This window comes from Elephas maximus, chromosome 22, assembly GCF_024166365.1.
Source record: "Elephas maximus indicus isolate mEleMax1 chromosome 22, mEleMax1 primary haplotype, whole genome shotgun sequence".
NCBI classification, from domain to species: Eukaryota; Metazoa; Chordata; class Mammalia; order Proboscidea; family Elephantidae; genus Elephas; species Elephas maximus.
The window spans coordinates 70,935,742-70,963,429 of record NC_064840.1 but is presented as its reverse complement, the minus strand read 5'-3'; the positions used below and the strand labels follow the sequence as shown (position 1 = coordinate 70,963,429).

Here is a 27,688-nt window from a genome sequence, read left to right as displayed (position 1 = left end):
TACTCTAATGCTACACTGTCTTGATTACTCTAGCTTTATATTAAGTCTTGAAATAACACAGTGCAAGTCCTTTAACTTTTTAGTTCTAGAGTTTCCCATTTGGTTCTCAGTATCTCTATTTGTTTATTAAACCTGTTTAATTCTTTGAACATATTTTATTTAATTCCTTGAAATTATTTAAATAGCTGTTTTAAAGTCTTTGTTTGCTAAGTTCAACGTCTGGGCCATCTTGGGTATGGTTTCTGTTGACTGCTTTTTATTTTTTTTCTTGATTATGGTTCACATTCTCTTTTTCCTTTATATGTCTAGTAATTTTTAAATTTGATACTGTATGTTGTAGAGATTCTAGAATGTTATTTTCATTTTTTAAATATTCCTTAGGATTTTTATTGTTATTTTAGCAAAGACTTCAGTTGCTGGCAGATCACCCTGAACTTGTGGAGGTTTGGTTTTATGCTTCAGAAACCCTGGTGGCATAGTGGTTAAGTGCTGTGGTTGCTATCCAAAGGTTTGGCAGTTCGAATCTGCCAGGGGCTTCTTGGAAATCCTATGCGGCAGTTCTACTCTGCCCTATAGTGTCGCTATGAATCAGAATCAGCTCGACAGCAGTGGATTAGTGCAGATCTATGGAAAGCCCAACGCATTTCCCAAGTTACTTTAACTCATTGTTTTTAGGCCTTCAACTCGTAAGGACTCATTCTGACTCATAATAACCCTGTGTGACAAAGTAGAACTGCCCCATAGGGTTTTCTCGGCTGTAACCTTTATGGGAGCAGATCACCAGATCTTTCTCCCGTGGAGCTCCTGGGTGGGTTCGAACTGCCACCCTATTGGTTAGCAGGTGAGCTCTTAACTGTTGTGCCAACAAGGCTCCATTTTCCTTAGCATGTTGTTGTTGTTAACGTGTGCCATGGAGTCAGTTCTGGCTCGTAGCTGCGTATAGTACAGAGTACAATTGCCCTACAGGGTTTCCTAGGCTGAAATCTTTATGGGAGTAGATTGCCAAGTCTTTTCTCTTGCAGAGTGTCTGGTGGATTTGAACTGCCGACCTATTAGTTAGCAAATGAGCACTTAACCACTGTGCACCAGGGCTCCTTTCTTTAACATAGTGGAGATTGTTTTCTCTGCAGATCTTGTTGGGGCTTGGTTTTAGTTTTTAATAGGGTGTGTCTAGTCTAGGGCTTATTCTAAACTTTTTTTCTCTCTTTGTTATCTTAGAAATCATTGAGTACTCCAAAGAGGTTTTGTTTATGTGAGTAATATGTACTTTATTAGAAATTAAAATTGAGAACTTTCAAAAAGTTATTAATTCATTTAACAAAATAATGATCTCACTGCATGTTAACATAAATACTCTTTATGAAAAGTAACTATATTTTCCAAAAGAAAAATCAGTGAGATTAGTTGCATTGTTTTACATTTAGGAAAATTTCTTTAATATCTGGTTTAATCAAAGACCCCTAGATTCTCATCTGTGTCCATGTACAACCTGTTCTGATACCTTCTTTGGGTTGAAATATATGAAAAATCAGATTTATTTTTGGAAAAGGGAAGAATATTTAAATAACCTTTTCTAAGAGTTGTGGATATTTTCCTTTGTTACCACATTCAAACTTGACAAGTGGTAGTTTCTTAATGGTTAATTACAATGTAGAACCTGAAACCGTATCAGAAACCTTTTAGAATTTTGTAACATCACAATCCTTTGGTCTGTCCTGCGCTTTAAAATGGTCTTGTACCCATACATGACTTTGTAACAGCTTCCATTGGCCATTTTAAAAATTGCTGGTTGAGTTATGCAGATCTTTCAAAACACTGACACATTTTATTAGATAAAAAAAATTACGTTATTATCACACTGATGTCAGCAGAGAAAGCTTAAGTATTTGGAAGCTTAAGCTCCTGTAGGCAGATAAAAACTTTACAAAATTCTCATTTTTGCTTAAAAGCTCAAATTTTATCATTGATTTTTTTAAAAACAACATGTCTGCTAAATACCCAAATCTGAATAGCCGTAGTTTCTCTGTCTGTTGTTCTTTTAATAACAGTGTTGCTCCATGACAGTGGCTAGCTCAGTTTGTAACTCCAGTAATCACACAGCCTTCTTCCTTGAGACAGCCATTGTGCTTTGATACGCAGCAGAAGTGCCCTTTATATGTGCGGTCCAGCTCTGCACATAGAATATTAAAAAGCCATGTATCTAAGAGCCGAGATTTAATAAAATCAGTAAGTTTTACTACTTCATCAAGGACATTTACTGGTTTAGCTTAGAAAATCTTGTGGGGTAGCTCTACTCTGTCTTATAGGGCTATCAGGAAACCCTGGTGATGTAGTAGTTCAGTGCTATGGCAGCTAACCAAAGGGGCAGCAGTTCAATCCTCCTGGCACTCTTTGGAAACCCTATGGAGCAGTTCTGCTCTGTCCTGTAGGGTCACTATGAGTCGGAATTGACTCGATGGCAGCGGGTTGGGTTTTTGGTTTTATGAATTAGAATTGACTAGAGGGCATGCAACAACAGAATTAGCTCTGAAGTGAGGCTGCACCCCCCCTCCCTGTACTGTGAGTGCGTAGTAATCAAGTACTGGTTTGTTGGCACTGGCATGATTTGTGCAAAGCTACCAATAGTTCTGTCCACCATTGCATCTGTCCCTTGAGTTCAGATGTCAGTACAGTGAAACAAGCAGATAATGTCTTAATGTTGTTATGAAAATAGTTTTAATGTTGTGGACCCCTAACTCTCTGCTCTAGGCTGTGGTGCTTACTCGTAACTAAGGTGGCTTTTCTGTTCTCACAAATGCTCGCCAGTGTGTTAATAAGGTATTCTTGTGATCTCTTCACTCTCTCAGGGCCAAAGTTCTAATTTCTCCCAGCACTGTCTCCCCTCTGATACTTTTTTAAAAATTGTGCTTTAAGTGAAAGTTTATAAATCAAATCAGTCTCTCATACAAAAACTCATATACACCTTGCTATGTACTTCTGGCTGCTCTCCCCCTAATGAGACAGCACACTCCTCCTCTCTACCCTGTATTCCCCATGTCCATTCAACCAGCTCCTGTCCCCCTCTGCCTTCTCATCTCACCTCCAGACAGGAGCTGCCCACATAGTCTCATGTGTCTCCCTGAGCCAAGAAGCTTACTCCTCACGAGTGTCATTTTCTGTCTTATAGTCCAGTCCAATCCCTGTCTGAAGAGTTGGCTTTGGGAATGGTTCCAGTCCTGGGCGGGGATTGCGACCTCCAGGGTTCCTCTAGTCTCAGACCATTAAGTCTGGTCTTTTTACGAGAATTTGGGGTCTGCATGCCACTGTTTTCCCACTCCATCAGGGATTCTCTGTTTTGTTCCCTGTCAGGGCAGTCATGGGTGGTAGCCGGGCACCATCTAGTTTTTCCGGGTTCAGGCTGATGTAGTCTCTGGTTTGTGTCTGACACTTCTTCACCTCTGCTAACTTTGTTACGCTCTCAACAGATACCGCTACTGCCTTGTGGCAGCTACTACCTGGTGAGCCTAAGGGGGGTCTTGTCTTGGATCTGTACAACCCGCCCCCATCCGTGTTATCACAGGGTATTCCTACATGAACATCTGGGATCTGCTCTTGCCAGTTTCCTCCTCTCCAGTTCCCCACCCTGCAGATTCCAACCAGTTCCTCTGCCCTGAATCCTGATCTTTGTCTTTTCAGCAGGACCGCCATGTTCTGCTCTGGCGACAGTTGTGTACGTGTGGTTGGCAGATAGTCTTAGGCAGAGAGCTGAGTGATTATAGTATCCATCTCGTGACTTTCTCTTCTTCCAAGAATCACAGTCTAGCACTGCTGTTAACCACTGCCTGCAACTAGTTGCTTTGTATATTTTGTCCACAAATTTATAATTGTTTACGTCAGGGAGGGACAGCTAGTATGGTACTTGGTACTCCATCCTGGCTAGAAATCAAAGTCCCCATTTTTAATTTTAGTTATTGTATTTTTATTTCTAGAGATTCTATTTGGTTCTTTTATAATTTTGCCTTATCCCTTTTTATAGTTTGGGGGGACGTAGCTTGTCCTTTATTTTATTAAACATAACAAACAGTTCTTTTTATAATCTGTGTTTGGTAATTCTCATATCTGAAGTTTTTATGGACCTGTTTTTCTGTTACCTGTTTCTGCTAGTTCTTGCTTCTGCATTTTTGGTTACTCAGGTGCCTGGTTTTCTTGGCTGTGTCCTGAACCTTTTATTATATATTTACTTAAAGAATAATTTCAGGACTCAGATGACGGTACCTTTTTCTGGAAAGAATGGGCATATAGTACCTCTACCAGATTCCTTGGTATTACTGCTGATCTGGAACCACCTTAAACCAAATTCAGGGCATGAGATAGCCTGGGCACTCGAAGGTTTCAGCCAGAGCTGCAGTTCTATACTAGGGCTAGGCCTCTTCTACTTCATCATTGTCCTGAGCTGACAGCCCTTATCGTGTGGGGAGGGTTTTTGTAGAATCCTCATGTTTGGGGGGCTCTGGGCTTTGATTGCTATTCCCTTTGCCCTGCAAGTCATTGAACAAACATCTTTTAATTTTCTGGATCAATAATTGCCTACAGAATGAAAGCACCTTCCATACCTGTTTACCTTTCGGAATTCCTTTTGCCCTTCAGTTCTGTACTGTCTCATTAGCTCTTAAGGAGCCCTGGTGCACAATAGTTAAGTACTGGGCTGCTAACCGAAAGGTCAATGGCTGGAGCCCATCAGTTCCTCTGTGTGAGATAAGACCTGGTGATCTGTTCCTATAAAGATTTTAGCCTGGAAAACCCTAGGGGTTAGTTCTGCTCTGTTATGTAGGGTCACCGTGAGTCAGAATTGACGCAGTGGCACCCAACAACAACAACATTAGCTCTTAGATGATTTTAGAAAGTTTTATTTTGTTTTTTATTTTCTTTTAAACCTAGTTCTGATTATTGTTTGTAACCTAAGGATTGGGCCACATAACCTACTGTGCCTTTACTGAAAACAAAAAATTGTGTCATTTCAATTCTAATTCAAATTCATTAAGCTGTATCATCTATAAAACAGCACTGGTTACTTGAATTTTCATATTTACTGTGAGTGGTAAATCAATTCTTGATGATTTAAAAAAAATAAAATGCATTAGCTACACTACTTTTCTGCCTTAATAAGTGAAGTGTATCTTGATGGAAACATAAACGGCTTTCCAACAATACGTACAGTGTAGAAATACGTACCGTGTTGTGTTGGTGTACCATCATACCATTAGGTGGTATTATAGCATTATAATACAGTGCATACTTCTATAGAAGGGGTCGTCTGAATGTGTATTAACCCTGGGATATATCAAGTATTTCACTTTTAAAAAATAGTTTGCCTCCTTAAACTCATGTGTGTTGGTGAAGAGTCCTATATGCTGAAAGATTGTAGCTAGTTAAAATTTGGTCCTTGATTTTCTATAAAATTGTAAAATTGTTTGCTAAAACAATCAAATGAATTTGGTCCTTTGTGTGATTCAATTTTTGAAATTCAATTAATACGATAAATAAATATCTTTGTATTCCTAAAAAGTAAGATGCATATAAAGTACTTGAAAAATATTTTAACACAAAATAACCTGTTTTAAAATAATTTGAGTGTCTGTTTATTGTGATAAACAATTTTAGACTCTTAATGTAGGCCTAGAATTCACATTACAAACTAAAAGAATTTACAGTATTTTAAAAGGGTCATTTTTACCTTTTAAAGTGGAAACTGCTAAAACACATTTTGATAATTTACTCTAAAATGTTTGCTACATTTTTAGCTTGGGTAGGTATGAAAATTTGCATGTTTCTATTTCTTCTGTCTTTTTATATCAGTTAATAATGCCTGTACATCTACTCCTCACTTATTGACTATCTCGTTATCTGACATTTTGCATTTGTGACAGTAGTAAAAAATCTACTATCTGACTATTTTCGCATAAATGGCATAGGTCTGGTAGTAACGAACGTTAAGGTAGGAGGTGAGAGTAACGCTGCCTGTGATGGTTAAGGTTATGTGTCAACTTGCCTGGGCCATGATTCTCAGTGGTTTGGCAGTTATGTAATGACTTAACTTGGCAGCTACGTAATGATGTAGTCATCCTCCATTTTTGCATAACGCCGATTTTGCATAATGACCCGGTCTTTGGAACTTGGCCATGTCGATAAGTGAGAAGTGGCTGTAGTTAAATACAATTTATCAAAATTTTAATTTGTGTTTTCTTTTTAGGGACTTAACAGGATGAGGCTTTTTGCTTAAATGGAGGAATATTTCTTTTTATTTCCAAGAATTAAAATGATTCAAATGCTTAAATTTAATACTTTTGAGAAACAAAATGAAGCAATTTTTGTTTCTGCTGCATTGGTCACAGGCTGAAGGCATGCTTTCTGAACTGGGCTCAATGAAGCTGAAAACTTGCACCAAAAAAACCCCAAAAAACCAAACCCGTCAGATCCATTCCGACTCATAACAAAACTTGCAGCAGTATCCATTTGCAAAAAAATGAAACAGGACCCATACCTCACACCATGCACAAAAACTAACTCCAAGTGGATCAAAGACCTAAACATAAAGACTAAAACGATAAAGATCATGGAAGAAAAAATTGGGACAACCCTAGGAGCCCTAATACAAGGTATAAACAGAATACAAAACATTACCAAAAATGATGAAGAGAAACCCGATAACTGGGAGCTCCTAAAAATCAAACACCTATGCTCATCTAAAGACTTCACCAAAAGAGTAAAAAGACCACCTACAGATTGGGAAAGAATTTTCAGCTATGACATCTCCGACCAGCGCCTGATCTCTAAAATCTACATGATTCTGTCAAAACTCAACCACAAAAAGACAAACAACCCAATCAAGAAGTGGGCAAAGGATATGAACACACATTTCTCTAAAGAAGATATTCAGGCAGCCAACAGATACATGAGAAAATGCTCTCGATCATTAGCCATTAGAGAAATGCAAATTAAAACTACGATGAGATTCCATCTCACACCAGCAAGGCTGGCATTAATCCAAAAAACACAAAATAATAAATGTTGGAGAGGCTGCGGAGAGATTGGAACTCTCATACACTGCTGGTGGGAATGTAAAATGGTACAACCACTTTGGAAATCTATCTGGCGTTATCTTAAACAGTTAGAAATAGAACTACCATACAACCCAGAAATCCCACTCCTCGGAATATACCCTAGAGATACAAGAGCCTTCATACAAACAGATATATGCACACCCATGTTTATTGCAGCTCTGTTTACAATAGCGAAAAGTTGGAAGCAACCAAGGTGTCCATCAACGGATGAATGGGTAAATAAATTGTGGTATATTCACACAATGGAATACTACGCATCGATAAAGAACAGTGACGAATCTCTGAAACATTTCATAACATGGAGGAACCTGGAAGGCATTATGCTGAGCGAAATGAGTCAGAGGCAAAAGGACAAATACTGTATAAGACCACTATTATAAGATCTTGAGAAATAGTAAACCTGAGAAGAACACATACTTTTGTGGTTACGAGGGGGGGAGGGAGGGAGGGTGGGAGAGGGTTTTTCTATTGATTAATCAGTAGATAAGAACTGCTTTAGGTGAAGGGAAAGACAACACTCAATACATGGAAGGTCAGCTCAATTGGACTGGACCAAAAGCAAAGAAGTTTCCGGGATAAAATGAATGCTTCAAAGCTCAGCGGAGCAAGCGCGGGGGTCTGGGGAACATGGTTTGCGGGGACTTCTAAGTCAATTGGCAAAATAATTCTATTATGAAATCATTCTGCATCCCACTTTGAAATGTGGCGTCTGGGGTCTTAAATGCTAACAAGCAGCCATCTAAGATGCAGCAATTGGTCTCAACCCACCTGGAGCAAAGGAAAATGAAGAACACCAAGCCCACATGACAACTAAGAGCCCAAGAGACAGAAAGGGCCACATGAACAAGAGACCTACATCATCCTGAGACCAGAAGAACTAGTTGGTGCCCGGCCACAATCGATGACTGCCCTGTCAGGGAGCTCAGCAGAGGACCCCTGAGGGAGCAGGAGAGCAGTGGGATGCAGACCCCAAATTCTCATAAGAAGACCAAACTTAATGGTCTGACTGAGACTGGAGGAATCCCGGCGGCCATGCTCTCCAGACCTTCTGTTGACACAGGACAGGAACCATCCCTGAAGACAACTCATCAGACATGAAAGGGACAGGTCAGCGGGTGGGAGAGAGACGCTGATGAAGAGTGAGCTAATTATATCAGGTGTACACTTGAGATTGTGTTGGCAACTCTTGTCTGGAGGGGGGATGGGAGGATAGAGAGAGAGGGAAGCCGGCAAAATTGTCAAGAAAGGAGAGACTGAAAGGGCTGACTCAAGACGGGGAGAGTAAGTGGGAGTAGGGAGTGAGATGTATGTAAACTTATATGTGACAGACTGATTGGATTTGTAAACGTTCACTTGAAGCTTAATAAAAGTTATTATAAAAAAAAAAAAAAAAAAAAACTTGCAGCAGTAATTGTAAAACCACATTTATCCTTCTCGCCATCAGCATGTTTGGAAATGACCTTTTGAATAGTGTCACTCTCCCTGGGTGGTGCAAATGGTTAATGCGCTCAGGGGCTAACCGAAAAGTTGGAAGACTGAGTCTACCACAGGTGCCTGGGAAGAAAGGCCTGGCTGTCTATGTCTGAAAAATCAGTCACTGAAAATCCTGTGGAGCACAATTCTACCCTGGCACACATGGGCTTGCCATGAGTTGGAACTGACTTGATGGCAGCTGGTTGGACCATAGTTTTGACTGTTGTTATGCCAACTGCTATATTTTTACCATCACTCTTACCCCAAATGGAGATAAATGGATTTGATATACACAAGTACAACAACAGAAACCCTGGAGGCATAGCGGTTAAGTGCTACAGCTGCTCACCAAAAGGTCGACAATTCAAATCCACCAGGTGCTCCTTGGAAACTCTGTGGGACAGTTCTACTCTGTCCTATAGGATCACTATGAGTCAGAATTGACTTGACAGCAACGGGCTTGGTTTTTTTTTTTTTTTAAGTATAACAACTGGAAACAGTCAATGTATTAGGGATTTTCTGAGATTCGATTGTACCCCAGTTGGTTAAAGATAGTGCAGGGCAGCAGTAGTCTTGAGTTTATGTGCTGAATGCTCCTTGATTTTGGTTTTCTTGTTTTTCTTTTATACCTAGTATGTATATTGTTTGTATATTTTGGGAACTTCGCTTTGGATATTTGTGCTACTTTTAAAGAAGAATCTGTGTGCTCTCAGTGTATATTCATTTTAGAAGATAAATTTGTAATTCTATTATTAGTATTCACATTTTATTATTCCCTTTGATGTCTCATACAGGAGCCCTCTTGTTGGTTAAAGTGCTCAGCTGCTAATCGAAAGGTTGGCAATTTGACCCACCAGCTGCTCAGTGGGAAAAAGACCTGGCAGTCAGCTTCTGTAAAGATTTACAGCCTTAGAAGTCTCATGGGGCAACTGTACTCTGTCCCACAAGGTGGCTATCAGTCGGAATCAGCTTGGTGGCGGTGGGTTTGGTTTTGGTGTCTCAGAACTGTGAAAACAAATTCTGAAGAATCCAGGATTGAGAGTCTGTAAGTGCCGCCAAAACAGGCATGGTCTGTTGTTGTTGTTGTTAGGTGCCATCGAGTCCATTCCAACTCGTAGCGACCCTGTGCACAACAGACCAGAACACTGCCTGGTCCTGCGCTGTCCTCACAATCGCTGCTATGTGTGAGCTCGTTGTTGTAGCCACTGTGTCAATCCACCTCGTTGAGGGGCTTCCTCTTTTCTGTTGACCCTGTGCTCTGCCAAGCATGATGTCCTTCTCCAGGGACTGATGCTTCCTGACAACATGTCCAAAGTATGTAAGAGGGGTCTCGCCATCCTTGACTCTAAGAAGCATTCTGGCCGCACTTCTTCCATGATCGATTCGTTCGTTCTTTTGGCAGTCCATGGTATATTTAATATTCTTCTCCAACACCACAATTCAAAGGCGTCAACTCTTCTTCGGTCTTCCTTATTCATTGTCCAACTTGCATGTGCATATGATGCCATCGAAAATACCATGGCTTGGGTCAGGTGCACCTTTGTCTTCAAGGTGACATCTTTGCTTTTCAACACTTTAAAGAGGTCCTTTGCAGCAGATTTACCCAATACAATGCGTCTTTTGATTTCTTGACTGCTGCTTCCATGGGTGTTGATTGTGGATCCAAGTAAAATGAAATCCTTGACAACTTCAATCTTTTCTCCATTTATCATGATGTTGCTCATTGGTCCAGTTGTGAGGATTTTTGTTTTCTTTATGTTGAGGTGCAGTCCACACTGAAGGCTGTGGTCTTTGATCTTCATTAGTAAGTGCTTCAAGTCCTCTTCACTTTTGGCAAGCAAGGTTGTGTCATCTGCATAACGCAGGTTGTTAATGAGTCTTCCTCCAATCCTGATGCCCTGTTCTTCTTCATATAGTCCAGCTTCTCAGATTATTTGCTCAGCATACAGATTGAATAGGTATGGTGAAAGGTTACAACCCTGACGCACACCTTTCCTGACTTTAAACCACTCAGTATCCCCTTGTTCTGTCCTAACAACTTCCTCTTGATTTATGTAAAGGTTCCTTCCTCATGAGCACAATGAAGTGTTCTGGAATTCCCATTCTTCGCGATGTTATCCATAATTTGTTATGATCCACACAGTCGAATGCCTTTGCGTAGTCAATAAAACACAGGTAAACATCCATCCTTCGTGAAATATCCTTCGTGAAAGTAACTCTTGTTAGCTTTGTCTCCTGCAGGTAAGAGAATAAAAAAAAAAAAAAATACCTGGTGGAGAGCAGTGTGATACAGAAATCTGAAGGTGCTGTAGAGTTAAGTTTAATTTGAGGGATTGGTTGGGAAGTAGTTTGAAACTTTTTGTAAGTCCCCTACAGCTTTCATTGAGTATGGTCTCAACTTTTAGTTTTGTTAAAAGTTAGGGTAAATAAAAACCTTTTTTTTTCTGTTTCCATTTTGATTTGGAGGGTTGAGGGGAAGAAAATGTTCTATTGAAGCAAGACTTTTTTTTTCTCCTCTTTTCTCCAAGGATTTTAGACTCAATGGATTACAAACTGTTCTGAGACCAGACCAGTCCATGGGCTACACTTTGTATAATATTGCCCAACCTCAAAACAACAACAACAAAAAAACCTGTTGCCCTCGAGTGGATTCCTATTCATAGCTACCCTATAGGACAGAGTAGAACTGCCTCATAGGGTTTCCAAGGAGTGGCTGGTGGATTTGAATAGTTGACCTTTTGGTTAGCAGCCGAGCTCTTAACCACTATACCACCAAGGCTCCTCTCCAGGGTCAGGGCTTGGCAAACTATGGCCAATGGGCTACAGCCATTGCTTATGAGCTAAGAATTATTTTCACATTTTAAATGGTTAAAAAAATGAAAAGAATAATATTTTATGGCACGTGAAAATTAAGTGAAATTCAAATTTCAGCCTCCATAGTTAAGTTTTTATGGGGACACAGCCTTACTGATTCGTTTATGTGTTGTCTATGGCGGCTTTTGCTCTGTGGTGATAGGGTAGAAGCAGGGATGAGTTACTATGACAGACCTTATGACCCACAAAGCCTAAAATAGTGACTGTCTGGCCCTTTACAGAACAAGTTCGCTGACCCCGTCCCAGGGCATGGCAGGGAGTTAGTGGTTAGGGGTATAGCTGAGAGTACAGACGGAGTCTGCAGCGTAATGCGTGCTTTTAAATTATCATTAGCTGACATGTGTTGTCAGACTTTGGGCTCAGCACCTCTGCATACCTATTTATGTCCTCGTTTAATCCTTGCAGCCATCCCATAACTTTTTATAAAAGTTAGATAAGTTTAGACCCCTGGTGGGCTAATTAAATACCTTTATTGCTCCCTCTTAACCCTACTGATTATTGTTTTTTTAACCCCATAGCTGGTGAATTAAAAATGGTTAAATATTTTTTCAAGGAATCCCTGGGGTGGTGCAAATGGTTAATGTGCTCGGCTGCTAACCGAGAGGTTGGAGGTTCAAGTCCACCTGGAGGTGCCTTGGAAGAAGGGTCTGGCAACGCACTGCCAGAAAATTAACCACTGAAATCCGTTTGGATCACAGTTATACTCTGACATATATGGGGTCACCATGAGTTGAAGGCAAGTCGCCACAACTGGTTAGAACAAAAAACCACAACTCAACTTTAAGATAATATCAGATTCCTATCACAAAATAGGAAGGATACAACAGGTAAAGTACTGATTACAGTAAAAAAGAGTTTTCAGTGACTTTTGGAGGTGCAGTAAGGCTTTCAATATTTTGCCTCTACCACTCATTAAGCTGCAAAATGAAAGCTCTCATCATATTATTGCCAAGCTCTGTTCAATTAACATATTCATTTATTTATTGCTTAAAGGAGGTTTTGACGTTCTTAAAGCAGGCGGTAAAGAACTCAGCTTTCCATGGTAGCTGTTATTTGTTTTTCTCCGCTTTGCATGTCCTCATTCAGCAGCTAAAGCTGATAGTTACCAGCTTTACATTTGATGCATGAGTCGGCTTCATCCTAAAGACCCTCACAAACCAAATCTTCACACTGGCAGTTTTTTTCCTCCTGTAACTGAAAAAGTGTTACTGTAATTGCTCCAGTCACTATGATGAAAGAGTGACTACAGTTTTACATTGCTATTTTATCAGTTTATAAACACCTGGGAAGTGATTATGTTCAGTATTTACGTTTTAGAACGCAGTACTGTAGAAAGTCATTGCCAGATCGCACTGCCTCTTCTCAAGCCGTGGTTAGTTTTGATATCCCTCGTCTGAAACTACCCGAGACCTCAAGCCAGAGATGCCGACGTGCACTGTCCTGGCAGCTGTGTCCTGGTTCTGAATGAGGCTGTTTATTCCTCTGTACATTGTAACAAAGCCATTGACTTGATGGCAGATGTGTTAAAGGAGGAGGAAGAGCTTTACAGACAACAGGACTTATTCCTTAATAACATATGAGGATTTCCTTCCAGATGGTTCTAAGAATATATAGAATATAGACTTTATCATGGAACTGTTAATGAAAATTTGGGGCTCACCAACAGTCGTTGCTCAGGTGTTTTTAGACTCTATATAGCCTGTGTTTCACCACTTACTATTTGAATTTTATATTTCTATTTTGTTTGAAGTGTATGCTAACTTACAATGGTAAATCGCAACATCTGTTCTCGTCAGGAATACACAAAATTTTAGCTATTTGAACTGTTGGAATTACTTGTAATTGAACTATGCATATTTGAACTAGTTTTTAATATATTTATTAGTTGAATCATTGGTTGGATAGTATTACGGTACCCCCTTCCCCCGCCAGGTGACTGAAGAATGTTTTGGGTTAATAAAATATCTGGATTTTACTTAAACAGTGATTCTCTCTTTTGTAGGAGTCTCTACATCTAAGACTTAACTCTCTGTAGTGCTTTCTACCCAATATAGCATATTCTATGCTCATTTCTTAGCACGTATTATAGTGATTTCTTGTTCCTAAAAATTTGCAATGGACAGAATATTGGGAGTTCTTTTTTGCAGCTAGACCACAGGGGACCAGAGTTGCATACTGTATCTGTGTCTGTAAAACTCCTTGGAAGCAAGCCAGCATGTTATAGTGAGAGTCATACGTAAGCTGTGAGCCACTGAAAGGCTTGCATGATTGTCACAACCGTCCTGAGCAGAGGAAGCGTTTGGAGATTCAGCAGTAAAGCCACAGCAGCAGGAGCAACAAGCAGCACTGGTGGTAGAGAAGACAGGGCAGGTCCACACTCAGCGTATTTCACTGTGGGAGTCAGTGAGCGAGCACACAGCTCCCCGTCCTGCCGGCGGAGCAGGGAAACCAAGACTGTGTTGCAAGACCTTCGTAGTGTCATGTTTATGATGTTAAGTCATGTGACAATACTCTACCATAAGTTGCCAACTTCGCTTCCCCTAGAGATGATCCTTTGCTGCAGTGCCCTTTTTTTCTTTCTTTCTTTTTGAAAGAAAAAATTGTGCAATGTGTGTTTATGGCTACACCATGCCGAGGCGACACTTAGCAGTAAATAATCTGTGTATCCCTGAGGTAAGGTTCTGTTTCTGCTTTCCCTGCACAGTGCTGCTGCAGCACGGAGCTGATCCAAACATTCGGAACACTGACGGGAAATCAGCCCTGGACTTGGCAGATCCTTCAGCAAAAGCCGTCCTTACAGGTAAGAAGACAGAGAGCTACCAGATTGTCTCATTTATGGAACTACTCATTTGATGTCTTAAAATCTTGATGTACTGAATTTGTTTTTCTCTACTGATGAAGCTAAACAAATATAGATGCCATTATCTACTACTTTATTATTGATTTGCTCTATTAACTATCTTATTAATTGCTTCGCTGTCAGAGGTAAGGATTGCTTATTCTACTCAGCATTTCAGAGAAGTACAGCATTAAATGACAGCATATGTTATTCTCTCAGACTTTAGTCTTTTCTTTTTAATGGTCTCTATCATAATTTTCCTGGACCTCATCGTCTCCGTTGGTTCTGTTTAAGACCTTCACTGTTGGGCAGGCAAGGGCATTTGTATTGCTGTAAAAGTAGTTTTGGTCGGAAAGACAACCTGCTGCCTTATTACTCAGAGCAATAGTTAAATAAAATACGCTACTGCCCGTCCCTGGACACCCATTTGTATTTTTATCGTATCTTTTCACTTCTTGTTTATCATGATAGCTAAGTAATTTTCACCTGAGGCAATATGTACCTTTTTACCTTCGATGACAAAAATTTTGGGCTTAAGTGTTAATTTTATTATGGTACATGTCAAGAACCAGCAAAGAGGAAATGTTAGACTAGAAAGGCTCTCTGATAACAATATAGAAAATAACGCTTAAGTGATATGATATTGAGCAACTGTTTTCATTGATCTTGATCCTCACAATGCTGTGTTGGATCTATTTTTGTTTTTGTTTTCAGCATCTAAGTTCTGCTCCCTTTGCCCTCTTTTACTTAACTGACCTCTGCAATTTGGAGCCTCTTTGTCACTGCAGTGCTAACAGTATTGTTTCAGCTTGGTGTGGAAGTAAATGACTTTTGACTACCTTTTAAATTGCCCGTGTTTGAAGAAAATCAATCTTTTGTTCACTGTTAAATTCAGAGTCCATGCTCTCCATTTCTAGCAGATTCTGAGGGGAATGGACTATGTTTATGTACAGAAAGCTTTGAAAGATATATGCAGTTTTGTTTAGTTACTCTGCATGGAAAGACAGGTTCCCACTGTTCCGAAATTAATACAATCTCTGCTAAATCAGAGCAATATGGTTCTCTCAATTAATGAAAGGTTAGGTGATTCAGTTGCTGAATCAAGATAACATGCATTAGAGGAGTAAAGCTATTTTAATCCAGTGTAGATAAGGAGAAATTTAAATATATAATTTTAAATAATGAAATTAAAATATATAGCCTTTTTGGAGCTTTTCAGTCTCTTTCTAACAGAGCCCTGGGCAGCAATAACAGCTTTAGAGTGGTCTATGACCAGAGAAATACAGTCGTAGAGGCATCTTATAGATGCTGAGCAAGACTTATCTCTATAGCTCAGTGTTCTCTCTCTGACCTTCTCGTTAGATTAATTTAGTTCAGCACTGTTTTGAGATTCAAGTTCACTTTTTTTAAAAGACAAAGTTTAAGTATACGTTACTGACAATGAGAAGCTATATCCTAATTTGTAATGCATTTTAGAGGGGACTGTGCTGGCTGTTGGTAGTTGGGGAAAGAGCTGTGGCAGTGATAACTCATGGTGAGGAAGATCCCTGGAGGATGGCTGCCATAGCTTTTCAACTTGATTCCAAGAGCACCTGGCATCGCACTCTTCTTGGTCATAATACTGATTTCATCAATTGTTCCTTTTCAGAATGTCGACTTCTTTGGACATGATATGCAACTTTTCGGATATGTTTTAAAAGAAAAGCAACTTTTTTAATAGTCAATCTTGTTGCAAATATAAACCAGTGATAGTTATACATTTATGTTATATAATGCAATGAAAATATGTGCCACAGTTTTTTCAGCTCATGCAGATTTTGTACTACGCAATTGTTGCCAGTGGAATTATGGTGGAAGTATTATTTCCAAAGCTAAACTAAAAAGAGTAAGCGTTGATAAAAAGGGAATCTTTGGAAGGGATCCCTTCATTTAAAGCTGGGGGAGGTTATTCTGGGTGAGGTGTCGTTCTTTACTTTTAGGCCAAGAGCCCTTGTCGTGCCTCTGCTTTCACTGGAGAGTGAAGCTACTCTTCTGAATTTTTTCTCTTTGGGGATTTAGTTGCTGAAAATGACTTCTCAGTACTCACTTTTATGTTATTACTTTTGTGCATCAGGCCAAACTGCATACAGGTAATTTGTATCTTCCTTAAAGGAAGCTGACAAAGTAAAAAATCACATTTTGCAGAACATTAAAAAATGTGTGAATGACTAATACTTTTTTATACAGATATAATGCCTGGATCTTTACAAAGCTATACAGAGCAACAGTATACCCTTAGTTTTACAGTTAAGGGACTCAGCATATAGCTATTTGCTTTGGATGGTAAACTTAGATATTTAAAAGAGAACAAACCAGAATAACCAAACCCATCGCTGTCAAGTCAATTCTGACTCATAGCGACCCTATATGACAGAGTGGAACTGCCCCATGGGGTTTCCAAGGAGTAGCTTGTGGATTTGAACTGCTGACCTTTTGGTTAGCAGCCAAACTCTCAACCACTGCACCACCAGGGCTCCATTTAAAAGAGAGTACTTAGTTGGAATTGTGTAAGTGAATGATATGGTTAAAAGAAATCATTAGTTTGGTTTTGTTTTTTTAATGACTTTGAAGTTCTGAGCAGTCAGCTGCAGAACTCGGAGGTATTGTTTTATTTCCTCCCTTCATTAGCTTTGGAGAAAATGAGGGTATTAAAAATCTAAAGCAGTCTGTAAATTTTGAGGAGCAGATTTTGGCATGTTCTGATTATATTTTTTAATAGCATTTTTTGGCTTTTTTTCTATTTATAAAAGAAATGCATTCATTGTGGGAATGAAGGAAAATAGGAAAAGCATGACAAAGAAAAAAAAAATCCTACCATCTAGAGGTAACCTTTTGGTATACCTTATTTATAACCTTTTTTATATGAGCAGCACGCCCCATGCTCTTCTTTCTCTTTAACCTAATGAGGCTTATGCTATATGTGCTGTAAGTAATCTTTTAAAAATATTATTATTATTTACAGGAACATTCCCAGAAAGCATTAGGTATTCTTCCGCAGCATGAGTTTTTAATGACGTCATGGTATGTGCTTCTTAGTTTTTTGACCTAGTCTTCTAGCATTTAACAATAGGTAATAGATAATTTTCAACCTTTATCCTTGTGAATTTAGATTCTTTATCAATTCCTTTAAAATTACACATCTTTACCCTATTCAGTCTTAGCACCCAGAAATACAGTATATCTCTGCATTCTTGACTTTGAAGTATGTTAGGGCTTGGAGAATAAGGCGCTTCCCCTTTAAGAGGCTCCAGCGCATGTGGAGGTATCATGGGAGAGCCACATTTAAGTTAAAGGTGGTGACAAAGGGAATGTTCATTGAGAGCGTGAGGATGGAGAGGTGTTTGTTAATCATGAAAAGGGGATTCTGTGAGGAACACAGGAAAGGATAGAAGGTAACAGTAGGAGTTTGGGTCAGAAGACAAGGAAGGTGACGGCAGATTGAAGTTAGGAGTTTGGGAAAGGATGGATGACCAAAGGAGCATTTATCATTGACAGGACCAAGGATGATGGCGATGTAAAGTGGGTAGATTTAGAGGGCTACAAATTTGCCAAGATAATTGGTCCCAATAGTTTCTTAGTAGATTTAGGGGTAGGAGGGCAGATGTGATCATTAAGGTTCTGTGTGTCAACTTGGCAAGGCCATGATTCTCAGTGGTTTGGCAGTTATGATGTAGTTTGGCAGCCAGGTAATGATGTAATCACTTTCATAATATGAGATTTGATATAATGCGAGCACCTCCATGATGGGATCTGCTGTGAGCAGCCAGTCAGTTGAAAGGGAAGTTCCTTGGGGGTGTGGCCTGCATGGAATATAGGTGGACTTTCCGGCAAAGCTTGCTGGCTTTTGCTCTGCTCTGGATCCTGCTTTCGGCTCATCAGCACCTGACCTCCAGTTTTTGGGACTTGAGCTAGCAGCCGACCTGCCGATCTTGGAATTCGTTGGCCTCTGCCGCCTGTGAGCCAGAGGCCTGCTGTCTGACTGCCCATCTTGGATCTGCCAGCCCCTGCAGCTGCATGAGTCAGGAGAAGCCTCCAGCCTGACCCATGGTCTTGAGACTTTCTAGCCCTTACAATTGCATGAACTATTTCCTTGATATAAATCTCTTTATTTATATATTTATACACTTCACTGGTTTTGTTTCTCTAGAGAACCCAGCCTAGGACAATGGGTCTCTCTGCCTCCACTTTTACCTCACTCAGTTCTCCTCATTGTAGCTGGACTGATCTTTCTAAAACATAAATCACATCATGACCCCCCATGATCAGAAAATTCTTTAATATATTCTATTACACCCTGGACAAAATCCAGACCCTTTAACCATGGCCTGTCCTGATCGCCCCCGGCTTCCGTATCTCTGATGTTGTCTTCTACTCTCTTCTCCCTTGATCTCTCTGCTTCAGCTACAGCCAGAAGCTTGCTGTTCATCACGCTGATGAAGCCCTTTCCTGTGTCTGGGCTGATACCTGCTATTTACTGAAACTGGAACACTGCTCCTAGAACTTCTCATGTTCATCAGCCAAATCTGCTTAAATGTCTCCTGTTCAGGGCGGCCTTCTGATCCCCCAATACAATTACCCTCCTTTGCTTTCTTCATGAATTTATTGATCCCTGAAATTGCATTATATTGTCTGACCCAGTAGAATGAAAGTTTCACAAGGGTGTGGACTTCTGTCTCTCTTGCTCATCACTTTGTCTTCGGGACTTAGTAGAGTGCCTGGTATGTAAAATGCCTAAATAAGCAGAGAGATCTAAGGTCTGATGACTGGTAGCTGAGGGCAGCATGTTTTCCAGGTCCTACAAATACCGTTAATCCTTTGCCCTCTCCTGCCATATTATAGTAGTCTTACTAACTTTCTACTTCCTAAAAATTGCCTTGAGTTTCTTGTACTCATTTGCACCTCTTAAAACGTAAGCGCATTTAAAAAGTTACTCTTTGGTACGATGGGTGAGGTACGTACTGAGCCTTTATCAGCAGATTCCTTGGCTGGCGCCTTTAATTGATCTTGGAAAGATCAGCCTACCTGCAGTGCCACATCAGACTTCCAGATGTCAAGCCAGGGCATAATTTTTGTTCTTTTCTTTGTCATTGCTCTGTTAATGCATCGCTTTTCACACTAGCCACACAACATTGTGGCATGTTGCGTGTCACGTAGAATACATTTTTGCTACTGGTTTGTATTACCGAAGACAGATTTCTCATGCTGTTAATTTGAACTTTAGGAATTATTTATATCAGTTATTAGGAAACCTAATAGTATACTACGAATCCGGGAAAATAAACCATAAGAGGAAATAAACCTCATCTTACTTTTGGAGCCCTGGTGGCGCAGTGGTTAAGCTGCAAAAGGTCGGCAGTTCGAATCCACCAGCTGCTCCTTGGAAACCCTATGGGGGCAGCTGCGCTCTGTCCCATAGGGTTGATGTGAGTCGGAATCGACTCGATGGCAACGGGTGTGGTTTGGTTTTTTATTTTACCACTAAAGAAATGCTGTATGTTTATCCATCTCAGTTTTATTAGGGAAAAATTATGTTAAGATGAATTCCTGATTTGAAAAAATTGAGTCGGAATCAGCTCGACAGCACTGGGGTTTTTTTTTATAGCAAAGGAAGTTAAAATTTTTTTATGTAGAAATAAAACGGTGTGGATACTCATTTTAAAGATAGGTTGAAAATGTTAATCCTTTAATTTTAAGGAAAGTTTTATTAGTAATTTGATCCATTCATTTTATAATTTTGGACATGAGTAGGAAAGTTGAAGGTTTGGTCATTAAATGTGGTTGAAACACTCTTTGAAACCTAAAAAAAAAAAAGAAAACAATTTAGAAGAGGAACATAAAATTAGTACCTTTTTAAAAGACCATATACGACATAGGGCACAGTGATTTACATTTGGACGTGTTATTTGAACCTAAAACTATGTTCTCTGAAGGTAGTTAATTTCATCTTTTTACCACCTATCTGATTTTGGTAGTTTTTATTGAAACTTTTTTTTATTTTTTTTTTATTACTTGCAGCAAGGTAATAACAAAACAAAACTTTCCTTTAGAAGTTAGATGACTTAATACAAAATACAACAATGATAATAATAATGTTAACTGACCCCACCTGAGTGCTTCTCTGAGCTAGGCATTGAATCCTCCCAGCAACAGTAGGTATGTATTATCGTACTACTCATTCTTACAGGTGGAGAGGTTAAGTTACTTTTGCAAGTTCACACAGTCATTAAGGGGAATTATTGGGATTTGAACTCAAGGTTTTTGACTCAAGAATCACTATGTTTATATATGCAAAATCAAATCTTTTACCCACCCATTCATTTGGAAGGATGTGGTATAAAACATTTTTGAAAATTAGGAATATCCCATAAACTCAGGGCTTAAATCCAATCTGTTAATATAATTTTTCCCTTTCTTAGATTAAAGATTTTTCCTCTCAAAAGAAGAAAATGTAATTGATCAATATTATCTGCAAGATTCTTCATTGTATTATTAGTATAAAATGACTTAATAAGATAATAAATTGATTTTTCCAACTTTATAAATTCCTTTAAACCTTTGCTCTCTAGTCAGTTGGCTTGATTAACGTTAATTTAATACCTTAAAAAACAGACAGTATTTATAATTCATAAGGAAAGATGTAGTGTACAAAATGTTTGAGCTGTTCATAGGTAAGAGGCAGCTCAAATAATGTAAATAGGCCTTCCTCGAACTACAAGCTCTCATGCAAACGTGCACACGCGCACACGTAAACACACTGTGGAGTGGCAGGGAATAAAAATTGTCTTTTTGTTTAGATAACCCCAGTACTCTAGTACTTCGAGGTCTTTCCCATTAACCTTTTTTGTGTAATGTAAGCCAGCAGGCTTACATCTTTAAAACCAGTGTGATCTTTCAGCTCATCAAATATGACATATTTGTGAAACATAATAACTTGGTAGTGTATACCCCAGGAGAAACTGTCATTTTCCCTAGCAAACTGTAGTAACTGTATAGCATTTTCTTTGGAATTTGGATTAGAGGTTCGACTAGCATCAAACTGCTGCTAATTTAAATGGTTCCTTTAAAATTTCTTAGAATAATTGCTATTAACAGTTGCTTTTTTAAAGTAGCACATGTGACACTAGATTTCATTGATGCTTTGACGTTGTAAGGGTTAATAGCTCTGTTCTTAGAAATTTTTAGATTTATATTAAACTGTTATTTTGACGTAACTGTAGATTCACAAAGGAGCCCTGTGGTGCAGTGATTAAAGCGCTTGACTGCTAACCAAGTGTTGGCGGTTCGAACCCAGCAGCCGCCCCATGGGAGTAAGATGTGGTAGCTTACTTCCGTAAAGATTTACAGCCATGGAAGCCCTGTGGGGCAGTTTTCTGTCCTATAGGGTCACTATGAGTCCGACTGCAGCATAGTTTTTTTTTTTTTTTTGGTTTGGTATATTATTTAATGAAAATTCAACTACCTTTTTTGCTTCAAAATTGCATTTTAAATCACTGGCTAATGTAGTTGAGCTATTCGTATGATTCATCTGTTGTTGCTAATGGCAAGCTTTCCTATTGTTATTTCTCCAAATTTTTATTATTTTTATTTGAAAAATTTCCAACCTATAGAAAAGATAAGTGTACAGTGAATACCTATGTACGTTTTCTCTTAGTTTCACCAGTTGCTACCATTTCACCAGGTTTACTTTTGCTCTTTTTCTCTTCATGTATGTTTTGTTTCTTTTTCATCTTTGAACCATTTGAGAGTTACCTGCAGGCACCATGGTGCTTAATGCTTAAATCCTTAGCATGTAGTCCTAAAAACAAGAGTATTCTCCTGTATAACCAGAGTACTGTTACCATACCTGGGAAACTAAGCATTAAGGTAGTGCTGTTATCCGACATACAAGTCATCCTCCTACAGTTTTATGCATTTCTTGGTCTATGACCTTTCCCATCGACACCAGGTAACTCCCTCTCTTTAAACAGCTTTTGAGCCCTTTGAGCCCTTTCATAGACACTTATCATTGATATATCATTTCACCTGTCCCTAATCATCACCCCTTTTCAACAGATGCACTTAGTCGTCACTGAAATATTTGCCTTTTTTCTTTTATAACTTTTACTTTTGGTTTAATGGTGCTACTATTATCTTTGTCTATGTTGTTTCTTACAGAGATATTTGGATGTAAGTAGTAAATGTGGAAAACAGTACATTTCCACTTACATTGTTGTCGTTCTTGTTGTCAGTTGCCATCTAGTCGACCTCCACTCACGGTGACCCTATGTGTGCAGAGTAGAACTGCTCCGTAGTGTTCAGTGCTTAATAAATGCATGATCAAACTGTTTTCCAAATCAAATTAAAACAGACATTGTGGTGTGTCACTTCTAAGATTAGGTCATAAATGACTGTGGCTTTTGTCTTGGGCTCTGTCTTTCTCATTCTCTTGGATCACTTGCTCTGGAGGAAATAAGCTGCCATGTTGGAGCTGCCCTATGGAGAAGTCCATGTGGTAAGGACAGAGTTCTCCTTGGCCAACAGCCAATGAGAAACTGAGGCCTTGTAGCAAGCGCGTGAGAAAGCTTGGACGCAGATTCTCCAGCTGCATTTGAGCCTGAGAGATTTTAGCACCAGTCTATGGCTTGACTGTACCCTTGTGAGCAACACTGAACTAGAATCATTCAGCTAAGCTGCTCCCAGGTTCCTGACTCTCAGAAACTATATGAGGTAATAAATGTTGTTTTAAGCTGCTAATTCTTGAGGCAGTTAGGCAGAAATAGATTACTAATACACAGTGGGAAATTAAAAGAAGACACATTTAATTTCTTATATATTTTTTTACAAATAGAAACACAAGAATGATGTACCAAAAACATTGAAATTAGTCATTTACAAGGTGTGAGGAGTCTATGTTGAAGGGACAGGGTAGGGAAGACTTTATTCCTAGTGTATACTTTTTTGGTATAATTTTAATTTCTGGAGTTATGTTAATGTCCTACATTTTCAAAAATTAAAATTAAATCAACAAAGATGGGAAAAAAAGCAAACCTAAAATTTGAACGCAAACAGAAACAAATGAACCAACTATATCTCAAATAAATAACCACATTGAGAGAAACAGAAGTAATCTGTGTTGACTTTATATCTTCAAAGGGGAAAAAAAGAATTTGAAAGTAACCTTGAATTATTTTTAATAGTTTTTTTGAAGTGATATAGAAGAGTAATTCTGCAACTCCATTATGTTTATCATAGGATTGAGCAAATGAATTAATGTGTTGGGAGCAAGGGCTCTTACTAAGAAATATACAAATGTGGAATGAGGGGAAGATAAAGGAGAACCTTGTGGAGTTGTAGTGAAATTGTAGGTATCAAAATCATGGGGGAAAAGTATCTCCTAGCTCTGCCTGCAGAAAAGACCTAGAAGCAGTGACACCCCAGTAGCAATGGAGCACACGTACTTTTCAGATTTTGGTTTCTATGTGCTATTCCCATTAAAAGTTACCAGAACTCCTTGAAAAAAAAAAAAAAAATGATGTCAGGGCTAGGTCAAAGAAGGTACAAGGTGAGCTTGGACCATCTTAATTGTACTAGAAAATAAGGAAGTGCCAAAAAAAAAAAAAAAAAAGAACAGTGAAGGTATATCAGAAGACACTGGAACCAGCTTGAAGAGGCTCCCAGTACCAAACCGGTACAATCTGAGCATCAAAGTAAATAATGGTAGCAATGGATTGTAACCCATTGAATAAAATAGGAATCAATGTGTTCATACAGTGATAATAAATGAATGTATGAACGAATGAGTGGATGAATAGAGAGCGCCTCTTTCTATGGGTAGAATGACCACTGATAAATGTGGAGGGAGTGGGTGAAGCTGGAAAATCACCATTTGTAACTAGCATAATAAAGATTGGTTAATGCCAAATCCCGGGGACCAAGTTTGATAAGGAGCAGCAGTATATCTGCATGGTTCTCAATGAGTTTATCCAGGTGTTTATTGTTAGGAAAGCTGACTAGACAGTGGGGAAATCTGACAACACCTTTACTAGGGGATCAGAATTAACATCAGCAATGAAAGTCAAATAAACCTGGTGTACTGGGGGATACAGTACCTGAGAAGGACACAACATTTATTATGTTGTATTTAGTCAGCGATGCGCAACTAAATCTCATGAGAAAAATTACACAAATTCCTATTTAGGCACATCCTACAAAATAACTGGTCTGTATTTTTTTTTTTTAAATGTCAATGTCTTGAAAGACAAAAAGTGGCTAAGGAATTGTTCCAGATTAAAGCAAACTGAAGCAACATAACGACGACATGCAAAATCTATGATGCTGGGCTGGAGGGGAAAAATACCGTTTATGGGTATTATTGGAACAGCTGATAAATTTGGAATATGTACTGTATATTAAACTGTGGTACCAATGTTAACTTTCCTGAGTTTAATTTCTGTACTGTGGTTATATAAGAAAATATCCTTGTTTTTAGGAAGTAGACACTGAAATAATAAAAGGCCAGGAAACACGATGTATTGCAGCCTTCACAAATGGTTCATAACAATTTATTACATAGATGCATACAGGGGAGGGGAGAGACAGGATATAAAGCACCTGCGGCAAAATAATTAAAACTTGGTGAATCTGGGTAAAGGAGATACAGGACTCTTTTGTACTAATTTTGCAGTTTTTCTGATAGTTTGAAATTATTTCAAATGAAAAGGTTTAAAAACTTACCACTCTGGGCCAAAAAAAAAAAACTAACACAGTTTGGTCAATAACTTACACATCACCATGTCTATGCTATTTTTTTTTTTCTTTTTAATTCTTCAACCACAGATAGCCTGTTTTTAAATTACTGTTTTTTTTTTTTTTTTTGGTTGTTTAGGAAAAGCTCAACCCTTTTCTTTACATTTGACTTCTAGCTGTATTGATGCTCTTTACTCCCCCCAAATTAAATGCCTGTTTCTGTTCTATGAATAAAGGTCAGAGTTCCCTTGCCTCATTTTAAATCAGAGCATTACCTTACGGCGTTGTATAGTTGTTAACTTGCCTCGTTTTCCTCTCACTCTGAAGAAAGCTCTCGGGCGTTAAATTTGCTGCTATTGCTTTGAAGCACGTGGTACCTTTTTTCTTTTCTCCAAGAACACAATAAACTCAGTGTTCCTAGTCGAGTGGGAATACATTCACTTTCTTCTTTGAGGATGTATTTATTACCTTAGTGATCACTAGATAAGTACTAACTAGTTCCCATGAAGCTTTCTAACCAAATAAACCTTCTTAGCTTTGTGCCTATGTCTCTGGTATGTAGGGGCAGCATTTTCCCTTCTCAGGGAGAGGATCGGGCTCATTTAGAGTGCCAGTAATTTAGAGCATCTCAAAATGGTGCATTTCATTATCAGCTTTTCTCTGACAGTTTTAGAATTGCTAGACTTCTTACGTGGAAATTGAAAGTCATCTGAATTGACGGCCTGACAGGGCGTGGGGAGGAACACAGTGAACTACATGCCCAAGTCACTTTTAATTAAAGTAGAAAATGTGTAGTTATTTGAACTGACTATAACTGTTGTGGAAACCCTGGTGGCGTAGTGGTTAAGAGCTACAGCTGCTAACCCAAAGGTTGGCAGTTCGAATCTACCAGGCACTCCTTGGAAACCCTATGGGGAAGTTCTACTCTGTCCTGTAGTGTGCTATGAGTTGGAATCGACTCAGTGGCAATGGGATGGATGAGTGTTGTTTTATATCTGGGTTTTTTTTTTTTTTTTTTTAAGAAGGAGAATTTTGGAAATTAATTAAACAGAAAATCAGCCCCTAGATAAGGAGTGGTTTACAAATAGACTGTCCATTGTTTTGTGGGTTATGAGAATTTATTTTATCTTTACCAGTTTGAATCTTATTTCTTTTCTTTCTGAAGAGAAGTAACGTCCTGTGGCCAGGTTTTGTTTCTACTCTTTTCTTTAGGATTTTTCTTTGTGAGGAAAACTTCATTCCTATTTATAATTCTAGTTATATGTACTTGGCCTCAGTGTTTGGAAATGGGCCCCAGGTGAGTGAAAAAGGAATCTTTTTCTCAACTGATGTTCTAATCTTTCCACATGTTGTTTTTCTATTATTCTGTTACCCTGAAAGTGAATGATATATTGCTTCTGACAGGATATAAAAACGACTCTTGTTTGTAGAAGTTATTAGAATGCCAGTGGCAGTAACCGGTCATGGGAGAGTATTCTTTTCTCCAGAAGAGCAGCAAGTTCTGTGAACTTGTTTGCAAAATAAGTCTACTTTCATTTTTAAAAATCTAATAAGGCCAAATAAAATACTGCATGCCTGTACCCTTCGTAAAACAAAAATATACGAAGAAGAAATATTGATGACGGTTTATACTAGAGAAATATTGATGCTGGTTTATACTAGAGAAATATTGATGCCGGTTTATACTAGAGAAAGCCAGCCAGGAATGCAGAAGGGACAGAAACTCAACAAAGTACAGATGTAATATTGAAATGCTTTATACTTAGTATCATCACACCAAAGGTTTGCAATTTTATTCACTCCTTTCTTTTAAGGAAATATTTCTATACACAGACTTCTCAAGATTTTATTAGGGAACACTTGATAGCTTAAAGGACTGATTTTTCATAGAAAGTTCTTAGATCTTTTTATATTTCCCAATGTGTAAGGAGTGCCTGTGTGGCACAAACAGTTAAGCTTGGCTACTAACCCAAAGGTTTGTGGTTTGAACCCACCCAAAGGCACCTTTGAAGAAAGCCCTGACAATCTGCTTCCAAAAGGTTACAGCCATGAAAACCCTAGGGACTGCAGTTCTGCTCTGCAACAGATGGGATTGCCGTGAGTCGGAATTGACTCCACGGTAACTGATTGGGTTTTTGGTTGATGTTTACCTTAATCATTACACTTGCTTCAATGTTCCTTACTCTCTTGATTATTCAGAGCAAATACACTTTGGGCGAAATGTTACCCTTCAGTGTTGTAAGTATCCTCAGATACTAAAAAGGTCCTCACTCCTGAGGTTCACCTTTCAGCCAAGAATTAGATGGACCCATAAAACAAGATAAGACTAAATGGGCACACCAGCCCAGGGGCAAGAATAAGAAGTGAGGAGGGGACAGGAAAGCTGGAAATTAGTGACCCCAAGGTTGAGAAGGGGAGAGTTTTGACATGTTGTGGGGTTGGCAACCAATGTTACAAAACAATATCTGTACTAATTGTTTAGTGTAGAAACTAATTTTTTTTGTAAACCTTCATCTGAAGTACAATAAAAAAATAAAAATATTTTAAGTAAAACCTTGAATTATGGCAGTTGTCAATCTAAGGACCTGTAATCTCCTGGAGAAGAAAACAGCTATGATCGTGGAGCTGCATGCATATA

General features: G+C 38.8%; 1 protein-coding gene across 2 annotated transcripts in view; it reads left to right on the top strand.

The window, feature by feature from the left end:
- Nucleotides 1–27,688, top strand: part of TNKS (tankyrase) — a 208,540-nt gene that overhangs the window by 52,515 nt on the left and 128,337 nt on the right. For both annotated transcript variants that reach the window (XM_049866889.1, XM_049866888.1), the window contains exon 3: nucleotides 14,152–14,247. In XM_049866889.1, the coding sequence (XP_049722846.1) occupies nucleotides 14,152–14,247 (96 nt within the window). The remainder of the gene's footprint in view (nucleotides 1–14,151; nucleotides 14,248–27,688) is intronic.